Source organism: Eleginops maclovinus, chromosome 4 (genome assembly GCF_036324505.1).
Source record: "Eleginops maclovinus isolate JMC-PN-2008 ecotype Puerto Natales chromosome 4, JC_Emac_rtc_rv5, whole genome shotgun sequence".
In the NCBI taxonomy this organism is placed as follows: Eukaryota; Metazoa; Chordata; class Actinopteri; order Perciformes; family Eleginopidae; genus Eleginops; species Eleginops maclovinus.
This window is the reverse complement of record NC_086352.1, coordinates 24,753,021-24,765,982: the sequence shown is the minus strand read 5'-3', so window position 1 is coordinate 24,765,982 and position 12,962 is coordinate 24,753,021. Positions and strand designations below refer to the sequence as shown.

General features: G+C 41.0%; 1 protein-coding gene across 1 annotated transcript in view; it reads right to left on the bottom strand.

Moving 5' to 3' along the window:
* neo1a (neogenin 1a) overlaps positions 1-12,962 on the bottom strand; it is a 151,397-nt gene that overhangs the window by 93,304 nt on the left and 45,131 nt on the right. The window contains exon 2 of the mRNA XM_063881496.1: positions 7,749-8,072. Coding sequence (XP_063737566.1) covers positions 7,749-8,072 — 324 coding nt within the window. The remainder of the gene's footprint in view (positions 1-7,748; positions 8,073-12,962) is intronic.

Genomic DNA, 12,962 nt, shown 5'->3' with positions numbered 1-12,962 from the left:
ACACATACGGGAAGATGCACTGTGCATAGTTGAGAATAGAAGTTCAGGGAGAGGGACATTTGAGAGACTGGATGTGGAGCTCTGGGCTCAAACACACAGATGAGTAGAGTCAGTGAGTAGGGGAAGTCATTATGCACAAGTTTATCTTCATCTGCTGACTGCAGCAGTCAATTATCACCCTCATTAGAACACAGTAATTGCACCAGCCAAAGCATAGTCTAGAAACTTAGGAAACTGAAAATTGTCTGAGTTCAATTGGACAGTCTGCTTTAATTTACAGTGTAGAGTGCTGTGAAGAAATGTCCCAAGGCATTTGGGTTTTTTCAAACGCACTGAGCAGTGGTACATTATGTAGCACAAACAAACTCCATCTGCATCTGATTGCCTATGAATACATGTTGGCACTGCATATAAACCTTATAAATATTTTATTTAATGAGGAATTAGTCTACTTCCTGTCTGTATCCAATAACCAGGGACATTACTAATAAAGCTGTAGGTGGAACCTGTGAAGCTGTCCTGGCACACCAAGAGGCAACTTGGGTAAAATTCTGTATTTGTAGTTGGTGTGAATTCATCGACACAGGAAATCTGTCCTGTGTCTGCAACCCTGCTCACAAGACATTTTCCACAGCTTTGGTGTGAAGATAAAAATCAAGGTATTTATGCACATATCGGCAATACATTTAACTATTCTGAAAAGTAAAGCTAAAAGAAGAGAATTTTCAAGTCTTTATATTAACCTCTCAAAAAGGTACTCAAATGAACAAAAGCACAAAACCCATTGTGGACCAAAGGCAATCTCCAGTTTAAAAAACACATTGCAGAGCCCATTTTCAAAAGTAAATTTAAACAAAAACATAAAATGAGGTAAATCAATTCATGATTCAGCAGTAACTCGGTTTGTTTAAGTGTTATAGGGGTAATATTAGCCTGTAAAAAAGGCTCAAAAGCAGTTAAAACAACTTCGCCTTAGTGCTCAACTTTGAATTTAAAATCTGAATAAACCTAATGTTGAAAGATGACATGTCACATACAGTAGAGGAATTCTAAAAACACACAAAGGCAGTTGAATGCCTGGGTGTACATTCCTTAGCACACACACACACACACACACACACACACACACACACACACACACACACACACACACACACACACACACACACACACACACACACACACACACACACACACACACACACACACACACACACACACACACACACACACACACACACACACACACACACACACACACACACACACACACACACACACACACACACACACACAGGTGTCTGGAAGGTAGAGATAGGGCTGTCTCCATCAGCCTCTCCTCCTACCCAGAGGACCTAATCAGTCAGTGAATACACGTAAAATGGAGACTGTCATCTACCTCCAGCCCAAGTGACTCCCTGTCGACACTTTTCTCCTGCCGCTGTCCTCCGGAGAGGAAAAAAAGATGGATCTTCCCCTATACTGTAGCTCCATCCTCAACCAAGATTTCCCACATCATATTTTCTCGGCCGAGTCCCATTTTTCGGTCTCCTTTATAGCCCCAACAGCTTAAATAAAAAATAACTTCTCCTGTTTAAACAGTGTTTTACTTATTTTACTTTTTCATTACATATGCTCCAAGAGGAACTGAAGGTTTTCATTTTTCAACTTAACATATGATTAATGCACCTCTGTAGAAGTCCCACCTCTCTGCTTTATCTACAGCCTTCTCACTGTCTTGCGTCAGTCTCTCCTTATGTGTGCTAGAGACAGATCGAAATCAGGGTAATGAAACAACACTGAGACCCTGACGCTGCTTCCCGGTCAGAGCTATTTGTCATGGCAACAACCTCTGCTCTCCGCAGCAAAGCACCACATAATTGGTCATAAAGGGGAACCGCCTACACCTAGAAATGCCGCAATGACATGGGCTGGGCTAAGGGAATGCCTGGGCTAAGGTGCATACTGTACATCTTTCAAATGCCTTTCACCTAGAACAGGATCTATGCTGACATTTTGAAGCTGTTTCTGAAAAGTTTTCCATCCTGAAATTCCAATTTAACATAATTTCCTGTTACAAGAGCCAATCAATAAGGGTGTGTATTATTTCAATCACTTGGTAGCATGTGGGTCATACAACTAGGTTACTTCATCAGGTGTCAGCAGTTAAATGTTCTTTTAGTCTTTTATGCTCATTTATGAAGTGTATCACTTACTTGCTCTAAGTTGTGTTATATGACATTGATAAAACATATGTACCCTGTCCAAACTACTTAAGTGTTGAGAGTAAAGGGAGGGAAAGTGTTCTATTAAAGCATAGTTTCTGTGTGAAATGTCAACTGTTTGTAGCCTGCAATTGAAAACATGACAGGAAAATATATAAATATATATTATTTGTATTATTTAGCTAGCTTCGAGTGGGCAGACCGACTCATGTGCACACAATAAGAAACAAAAGATTACATTTTTAAGAGGAAAACAATGACATGGTTGGTGAATTTCTTTCTGGGGGTCCCTTTGAGAGTGAGGGAGATATTTTTTGTTGTTCTTGAGATTTATTACTGTTTGTTTGCCATTTTGGAGCTTTATGACTCGGGTGCAGCCACTGTGGAACTGCAAAACGGTGAGTACAAGTGTGTGTGTGTGTGTGTGTGTGTGTGTGTGTGTGTGTGTGTGTGTGTGTGTGTGTGTGTGTGTGTGTGTGTGTGTGTGTGTGTGTGTGTGTTTCAGTGGGTTTGTAAGAGCAGCAGAGATGTGGGCTGAAAGAATAATAAAAAGAAAAATACAGGGCTGATAGTAAAGAAGGTAAAAGAGAGAGGACAGGTTGATTCAGTGAGAAGGAGAAGAAACACAAAGGAGAAAGAGTGAGAAATGAATGAGGGGAGTCAAAGTGTTCTTTGTGTGAACAGATAAGAAGGATGAATGCATGCAGGTCAGTGAGTGGTGGTCAGACATCATCTGATTGGGCTTTATCTCTGTTGGAACCAGATTAGCCTTTGAGATAACAGTTTTGTTGTTTGCCCTTGTCTCCGTGTGTGTGTCTCTGTGTGTTTGTTTTAATCAGAGGGGAGTTTAGTACATTGCAAAAGGTGACAAGGACTAAGTGCACAAAAGAAAACTGGTTATTGATAGACATCTGGTTGAGGCATACAATCTTAGGATAAGATACTCCGATACCCTTAAATTAATATTGACATGCAAATTGTCCCCTACAACATTTAAAAATCAATACTGGCTGAAATGAGTTAACTAATAAGTAAAATAATAACTGTTAAGCTGTGGAAAGAGACCTTATTTGCTAATTAACTCGTCAGATTTTGAGTTAAATTGTTGAGGATGAAAAGAAACAGCTACAATGACATCTTTCAAAGTGCTATAAAAAAATGCCCGTTAGAAAGTTATACTTTAGAAGGCCAATAGCAGTTAACATAGCTGTGTATGTCCCTCTTAACTTAAACAGATAAGGATAATCAGATTGCTTGCTTAAATCAAAAGAAATCCATTAAATGCAATAAAGGGACAGTAAACAATGTAGTTTATGGTGAGAGTTAACCCTCTGATTTGCAATATTCAACTTTAAATAACTAAGGAAGGAATCAAGCGACAGATATTCCTGAAGTGCACTTCACCAAGCTAAGTATAAGCAGGAGCCTGAATCTTTTTTCACTGAGTAGTGGCAGACAACATATCAGAAACACCATTTAATATAATAAAATAGTCAATAGCTCCACAGAGTTTAGCTCCTTTTTATACAGTCAAGATAAAAAGGGATGCAAGTCTTATAAGTCCACCACAAAGGACAAAAGTGACGTGGACAGAATCATGGTCATTGACAAAACTGTACTATAGATGTTTTGGTGAGCCACCTCAGTGCACGTGGACAATAATGATGTTTTATTCCCACTGAATGACTTCATCCATGTTTGTTTGACATTCATAAACAAGTTGTAAAAACATAGTTGACGTTTTGTTATTCACATTATGTTTAGATGCCAACATAATTAGCCCACCGTGTGTCCTCCAAAGTGTCCCTGACAATCGCACAAAGGGCTACCCGAGCAATAGTGATGCAATTATCCTTTTTCACATTTTAAAGCTGTCATGTCCTGTACGGGTGAAGCCCCCTCCCAAACAAAAAACAGATTAAAATACATCAAAAAAGGGATTAAAGAATCTGCCGACACCCCTAAACCCTTCAAAGGGTGTCCGACTATCAGAGGATGAGCATGCTAAAATGTGAGGCGACACACATGACACATGAAGAGTGTCACTTCATAATTTCCACTTCTGTGAGGAGGGAGAAATTAGATTTCAGTGAAACCTGATATGAAAGCAAAGTGATGAGCGGCTTGAGTTATCTATATATACCACAGATGCCTATAGGAGAGAAAGGAAGAAGGGGGGCAGACAGGAGAAAAATTCAAACAAAAAGCGTATACACTTGAGTAGAAAAAAGTGTCATCTACATACTTCGAGGTCAGAAAGGCAAACAAAGAGACTGCAATATAGTGTGTGACAGACCGAGAAAGCGCTTAATTAATTCCTTTTCTCATTTGGGGTTTCCCTATTAAGCGGGGGTGAGATGGGGTTCACCTCCAGCATTTCTTAAAGGCGGAGTTCAAAGCGTGCGGGTGGGAGGAGGGACAGCTGTGTTGGGAAACAGCAGACAGTAAAGATGGGATTTCTCATTTCACTTGCTATAATTTTTCTCTCCCCTCCTTTTCTCTAACAGATACCCAAACTGAATACATAAGATTGGGCTCCACTTGGTCACACTCTTCCCCCCTCCTCTTTCTTCTGAGTCTGCTTGTGTTTCCACAGTATCTGACTGTGCATACACAGGATCAAACGCACAGAGGCAGAATGGATGACAAAGCCAGAGCAAAGAAGAAACACAAGGCAGAGAGAGACTTCAAAGCTGTACAATTTAGAGAATAATACATGTCCTAACAAACACAGTACTGTATTTTAATTAATGCAAACGGAAATCACCACCTAGAAAGGAAGATGATGCTGTTAACATAATGTTATAATGTAGTGATCTCCTCAAGCTGATTTATAAAAGGGATGTATGTGGGATATTTCTTACATGTCGATCTTACTTACAGGAGTTTGTGTTAACATGTATCCTTCTGTCCTAGCCAGTGACTCTCACATCCCCAAACACATTCTGTGCATATTTTAACACCGTGAAAAAAGGAAGATGGAGACAGCAGTAGAGAGGTGGGGCTGAGAAGCTGAGCTCTGTGGCAATGGGTGGAAGTGCTCCTCCAGAAGAATGAGCCGCACGTCTCCTAGCAATCAATCTCAGATATTACCCCGGGATTTGTCAGATATGCTCCCTGCCACGCCAGTCATCCGAGACTCATTCCGTCTGAGAGGTCACGCCCATTCCGCCCCCGCCTGCACCATCGTTCCCGGGTCTGACGGCGGCTTAATGGCCTTCTCTCTCTACACTGCAATTAACCTTTTTATTGGCCACCTGCCAGCCAGCTGAACATACATCAGCTGTTGTACATGTGTGTGTAAGTAGAGTCATAAATGCAATAGCTTTATTGTGTTCAACACTTGTGCGTGTAGGAATGTTCACAAAGCCATAATGTTAATGAATTTCCACGTCAAAAGTGTGTCTGTGTGTGTAATAGCTGATTTCTCTTGCTCCCCTCTTCAAGTAGAAATTGATTGAATCTAAAATCCTATCGTGGTTGACCCAGCCAAGCAGTCTTATAACAGAACCTGTCTTGGCACACGACCTCAACACGTGTCGATGAAGCTTCAGTGACATATTAACCCATTTAGGCCTAAAATGCCTGGAAAAAATGCCTATAAAACCTATGGGTGATTTTAGAAGAACCCCCTAAAACCTTTAGTGTTTCTGGAAATTCAGCAATTGTGTCAACGCCTACTAAATAATTGATTTCTCAGCCTCTGTAGCAGATAGAAACAAAAGTCAAAAAGTATTTGAGAGCTTACAGCTGTGGCTTTCATGAGTGGCCTCTGCAGGTAAATCGACTTTCACCCCTGGGGAGCGGTTGAAAAAACTAGAATCGTAAAATTACAGTGGTAATTCTCCGTCCTCCACTCGGTTTCAAAACTTTCGAACTCATGGTCATCATCGTCGCCGTTTTCAAACAGTCTTAACCATAAATCCCGGTCGATTGGTTCGATGGGTTCAAAGTCGTCAGCAATAATGTCATCAGCACTGTGCAGATCGTCACTACCTTCACTAACTTCAGAATTCCCTCCGCAGTAGTCCAAGTCTGCCATGATTGCTCGAAAAAAATCCAAACAATGCCACGTGTATATTCTGATGCATTTCATTGGCTAAGAAGCCGATAATTAATGCAAAAAAATAGCACAGAGCTCTTGTACCAGAAAATGACTATCCGCTTTCCCGGCTTCAATGGTAGAATGACGCAACAGCGCCCCCGGTTTTAATGGTAGAAATGCGGCAACGCTTTCCCGGCTTAAATGGGTTAATGTGGAGCAGAGATGGATTGTGTTCAGTTCAGTTGAAAAGACTTTGAGATGCACACTGATAAAAACGAACACACAAACTCTTTTCTTTAGTGTGCACAGGCAGTGAATAGTCTACCTTTTGTCAAGGCTTGTCGTTTTTAAGAGATCACGTAGCACATGCTGTTAGACAAATGAGGAGGAAAAACATCTTCTCAATCCTTCAGATGTTAATAATCTGCTTCATTAACTTGTATTTCAGAAACCTATGAGAAGAAACAGAGTCGCAGTCAGACATTGTCTTCACACAGCCACTCAGTATCAGACAGCCTTACACTGTACTATCCCATTGTCAACAAGAGGCCTCTCTCTAGCTACTTAAAATCTGGCAGAGCACTGCTGAGTAGAAAGCACACAGTAAGTGCATTCTGTGGCTTCCCCAGCTGCAAATTGAATTTTGGGGGACAAAACACCTAATAATACCACGTCACTTGCTGTTCCCAAACTGAACAAGGTCACATTGTAGGACTAGTAATGGGGGGGAAATCACAGATCCTTTTACAAGCATTTATCCAGTAGAGCAATGCATTTATGCTCCAGAAAGGTGAAGGATTTTATGGTAGAGAACGTACAAATGACTAAGGGATTCAAGGACAAAAAACAATCGTCAAGAGAAGGCAGGAAAAAAAGAAGCCTTTTCACACCTACAGATTTTGTGTGGGTGGATATGTTTAATATAAATGTGTAGTAGAAAAAATATGTCAAAGAAATGCTTGAAGAATTCTCACAGTGTTAAAACCCCAGCCATGGAGGTTGAGTTTTCCGCTCGGTTTGTTTGTCTGTTTGTCCTTCAGCAGGATTAGAAAAAAACTAGATTTTCGTATAACTGGATTGAATTGTGACGCATGAACCACGAAGAACCAGTTAAGAGTGGATCCTAATCACAGGACTGAGGAAAACAAAAGTGTTGTTCATTTTGTGAAATTCAGTATTTGTGCTGTATTCGTGTGGTATTGTAAAGTTTGGGGAAATTAGTTCCTGGCTGGAACAATCTATGGAAACAGCCAACAATGCATTAGATGACATGATCTGAGCGAGAAAATACAACACATATTCTTTGCTCATGAACGATTTTATGGTAGTCGCAAAAATGTATTTCCAAGCTAGGGAAACAAGACCATGGAGGAGCATTCCCAATTGATGGCGAATGTAGGATTTAAAAAACGATTTAAAAAACAAGTTGTACACAGTATGGTACATTTGTAACATCCGGTAAATCTGGCAGTCCCTACCTGCCACTGAAAGACGGGCCGTCTGGCTGGAAATGGACCCAAGGTTGTCGATGGTGGCAACACACTGATAGGTGCCCTCGTCAGGCTTGTTGTGCTTATTGTGGATGACGTGGGTGAAAAACAGCGAGCCATCGGGAAGTATGTTTCGTCTTTCATCTGAAAGCAGGCTCATGAAGGTTCCGTCTTTCTTCCACTCTATGCGTGCCGGCGTGGCTGCGTCGCTGTGGGCCGAGCAGTTGAGCAGTGCTGAGTTTCCCCGGATGGCCAGTGTTTCCTGGGGCTCCACTGTGAACCAGAAGGGGCTGAAGGGCTGCGCTGATGAACCTGGATGGACACAGGGGAAACAGAGATATTAGCTGGGTGCTCTTCACTGACAGTAGGTAATGTTTTAGAACAGGAACGCTTGGGCCAGAGCAGCAATCAGTCTGATGAAATTCTAGTTGATGTCAAACATTTGATCTGTTACAGGGTCACTGTGGTTAATGCAAGTTAATTTATTTCAATACTGCAACCAAACGGCTTCATCATGAGGTGTTGTACTATTACATAAAACTGAGCTCTATCTGTGTAAATGCTGTAATATATACATTTCTTTTTTTTTTTTAAATTACATTTATTCTACAGTGGAAGATTCAAGAATAAGCTGTGAAATACTGACTATCACTTTGAGAAACATTGGACTACTACTTAAGCTACTTTTTGAGTTCAAGTACAAAGCAGGTGACAGCAAAACCACAGCTTCTCGGATGCCATTAGCTTCAATGGAACAATTTAAAACCCACTCACACAAAATGTGCCAGTGGGTAAAGTGAAAGGACACTGCAGGACTCCAAGTTGCCCACACACTCAATGAAATGTTTTAGAGCAAAACATCTTTTTGGTCATTCTATCTTTTCACCCACTGTGCTTCAGTCGATCCCAGAAGCTCCAAGAGGCTTTTCATTATGAAACCACAAGCCCCGCTGGAATTGGACGAGAGGAACTGACAAATTTAACCCAGTCTAGCCTCCCTGGCAAGTTAATATAACGTCTTGCTTTATTATAAGTAGAGAGTGCAGCAAAGGAGTAAACACTTTGGAATGCGGTTGCCATTTCCTTCCTTGAGCATAAATGGTAACGTCGCACTGACATGGATAGTGCCAAAGTCAGTAAGTAAGCGCAATTGCTTTGCATTTGTCCTCATCCATTATTCAAACGCTCCTAACCTTAAATTCACACAGTGGTATTGTTTAGATAAATAACACCAATTATCAGTTCTGCAGGGATGGAGAAGTGCTAGAAAATAATTAAGAGGGTATGAAGGTATTTAAATAATGCAGCAAATGTTGTGAAATAAGTGGCTGAATGTTAAATGCAGTTTAGAATATGCCTGCTCTCTTCCAAGGAAATGTCACGTCTCCAGGGGATAGCTAGACCAGAAAAAGAGGAAGAAAGAGAAGAGAGATGCTATGTCAATGGTTCAGCTATTTTACTTCTAGGAGGTAATTTCTCTACCTTGCGCCACTAAGTCCCTAGTGTGAGATCCGAAGAGAGAAGCAATTTAATACGTGGTCCATTACGGTGGCAATACTGCTGCTTGTCTTCACTGATCTTAGTTCTCTTGGAAGTGAACAGTTGCAGTAAGATTCTGCAGAAATTCACTGAATTGAATAGGTATTTTCCACTTTCACATTAGGGAATAGAGTCAAGACAACATAGCATTCCATCTATTCTATGCAATAGTCTTTACACTAACTCTACGATGGAGAAGACTAGAATAAAGAAAGTGAAAAGATTGTCCGTCTTTACAGAAAGTGTCTCTTATTGATGCATCAAGGCCGAGTGATTAGCATGGTCCATTCACCTGAGAGAAGTGTTTCTCTTTCTCAGTTGCTTTTAATCAGTTAATATGACAAGTTTCAAATCAGAATGTACTGCAAGTAATGTTGAACATTTCAACATATCAAACATTAGATCTGCAAATGCAAAGACACTACAAGTGCTCAATCATACAATATTTTATTTTGAAAATCCCTTCAAGCAGAAGTGGATGTGAAGGAAAAATTGTTGGAAAAAAAGATATGCACGTCTGAAGCCAGAATAACAAATTTGCAAGTGTAACTCTTAGCAGTAAGAGGGTGTCTCAATTGGACTGAAGCAGCTGATTTTAGGAAATGGATAAATTCAGCATGGTCTAATGTACATATTGGTCAGAATGTGACCACCACATGAATGCATTATACTGGTAGTGTACATGACAGATGGAGAGAGACCAAAGAGGAGTAGCAGTGGGGAGATGTGTCACTCCTGCAGACCAGAGGAACCATGGCATGCTTAATCATCTCTGCTATACGCTGCTGGAACAGTGGGTGTGTGGGTTGGGCAGAGCTTCCAGGCTCCATTCTGGCTCCTTTCCAGTCAAAAGACCATCTTCAGCCATTCTCTATCAGACGAGAAAACTGAATGGGCTTGAGGGTCCTGCGGCATGCTATCAGAGCCAAAGCAGCCGCCTTTAGCAGCTTTTTATCCCCGCAGTAGGGAAGGGCTTAGCTTCAGCTCTACTGTCAAACAAAATGGCGAACCAACATCCACTGTCAGCAGAGCAGGTCAGGAAAGAGACAGGAAGATGGGACCAGGCTGTGGGTGTGTGTGTGTGTGTGTGTGTGTGTGTGTGTGTGTGTGTGTGTGTGTGTGTGTGTGTGTGTGTGTGTGTGTGTGTGTGTGTGTGTGTGTGTGTGTGTGTGTGTGTGTGTGAGGCGTTGATGGCTACTTAGGGGCTTGTTTGTGCTCAATTAGACAAACAACTCTTTTTCACCTAATAGATCCTGTATTGACCTTTAACACGGAGTACCAGTTAAACACACATGCCAACTGACAAGAGAACAACAACGATACCCCAGGTGGTGGTCAAAGTCCAAACTCTAATAACTTAGGAACGTGTCCGAAAAAATCAGGTCCAATATTTTTGACAGAATGTTTGGAATTTCTATTTTTGAAGCATATAGAGAAATTAGCAATTAAAGCCTCCCAAAACTAATTCATCCAATAAAGCTATCCCGGTTCCAAGTGTAACCATCAGTACATTTCTTTAAAACTGTCTCAAAATATTGTTAGAAAATTAGGCTTGATGTATGTAAAGATTCTAATTCCACCTGTTTATATGGTTTTCAAGAATAATAGCACTGCGCAAATATCAATACAGGCCGCTGAACTTCAACCATCAGCGATTGCACTAAAGGAAGAAGCTGGAAACCCATGTCAGTGGTTAAATTAAAAGGTTAACAAGCCCAAACTGTCTTTTCAGTATGTGAGGAAGACAAGCAGGCGAGCTAAATGAGCCGGAAAAGGCCAACATATCAGTGAGAAGCAAGGATATCTATCAGCAGCGTTTGATTGAAAACAAACTCATTACTAAAGTCAAATATGTCACCAGCACAGACTTTGACAAGCTTCAACTTTTAGGTCAAAGTCAAGGAAAAGTTATTTTTTGGCAAATAACAAGGTAGTGAGTGAATTGAAAAAACATCTTCAGAACAAGCTACGTTCTCTTGATGTATTTCGAAGTGTTCAGTGAAAGAAAACTCAGAGTGTATGTTCTTATACATCATTAAAGTGCAAGGAACAAATCTAACCAAATCTTGCTCAAACAATGTAATGAAAAGCAGGAGGTGAAGTGAATTGTACAATGGGGAATTGTTGTCTCTTCTACAGAAACTTTTTGGTGTTATAATGGAGTCATCAACTTACGCACAGGTGTAGATGACTGTAGGTTACGCAAAGTAAACCTTAACATATTAATTGTAGGTATTTTATGTGGTTGCAATGGAGAACACACACATCTTCAAGCAGGGATATAAGATAATTAAAACACTGCAGGCTTTTAACAACACAGCTGCAGAGTTTGAGGAGGAAGTGGGGTGTCAGAAACCACATTACAGTGTGGGAAGTCTAATGTATTCAGGCCCAGCAGTGTGGGAGACCCTGTTTGTCTTTGAAAGATAGAAAGCACCACACCAGGCAAACAGTGAGAAGGAGGTAGAGGCGAGCAAGGGGCTAGAAAATGAGGTTGTCTGCTTGATAAGTACGGGCCGTTACCTCTGTCCCAAATCCACTTTGCTCAGCAGTCATGAAAGGTTTTGGAGCCCAGCTTAAGGTGGTGCCATGATCTCTCGCACAGTTTCTCCTTTGCTCTCAAAATGAGAGACAGAATGGAGACGTGGTGTTTGTGCTGTATTTCCTATCATGGGCCAAGTTTCTTTTTAGATGTTACTAGCAGTCTTGCGAGGTAAGGTGTGTGAGCTAATGTTATTCACAGAACATGAATAAGGTAGTTTTGCCTGTTGGCTTACAACCACTGTGTTACCAGTAAACTTGATAAAAACAGCTAACATAACATGGATACATGGATTTCTTTCTGTACCACCCACTATACAGTTCAAACTACTGCAGAAATATACACAGTCCATTTTCAGTCTCTAGTAATATCCTAGAAAAGGCAGTAAAAATGAGTGTTCTCCACACAAAGACCCCCTGTTCTCTCCTTTTCTAACCTTGGCTCAGCAGGAAGCCTCCTCCCTCATTGACCCACCGCCTGAGAGCAGCCATATTGACTACCCTCCTTATTGAGCCGCTTGTGAGACAGAGCAGACCACTCTCAAGACCAGTCACATTTTCAACAACAGAGCCCCTTCTGTGGCTTAGACTTAGGGACAAGGAAATCCTTAGAAGTGAACACACTTTAACTGCATTTTGCAACCATTGGAAAATGGCAATACATTTTCAGGGCTACGTTGCGATAAATATATTATTAGGTATAAAATACACTGTATTTCTGTTGTACAATGTGTCACTGGATTTCTGATCTTTTCAAAACTTTATAGGGGAGACAACCAACCAAATACAAGATCATTAATAGCACATCAAAGATAAATGGAAACCTTCAACGCAGGTAAAGATAAAAGGCAGGGGGTAGCACTTTCTAATAAACCTGAGCACTTCATTCACTGAGCTGCTGCTTTTCGGTTATTTTCCATTCCCACTGTTTGTCCTTCCAACCTCAGGGCCGCTTTAATGACACTAATGGAAAGATGTGCCTACTCTTTCCTCTCCATCTTTATACCTTGATTGCAGAATCCTTCATCTTCCCATCTCACCAAACCCCCATCCAAAGCCCATCTGTCACCAAGAAACTCCTCAGGGAAATAAGAATGATCTTGAGAGCAAGTGTGATGGGAC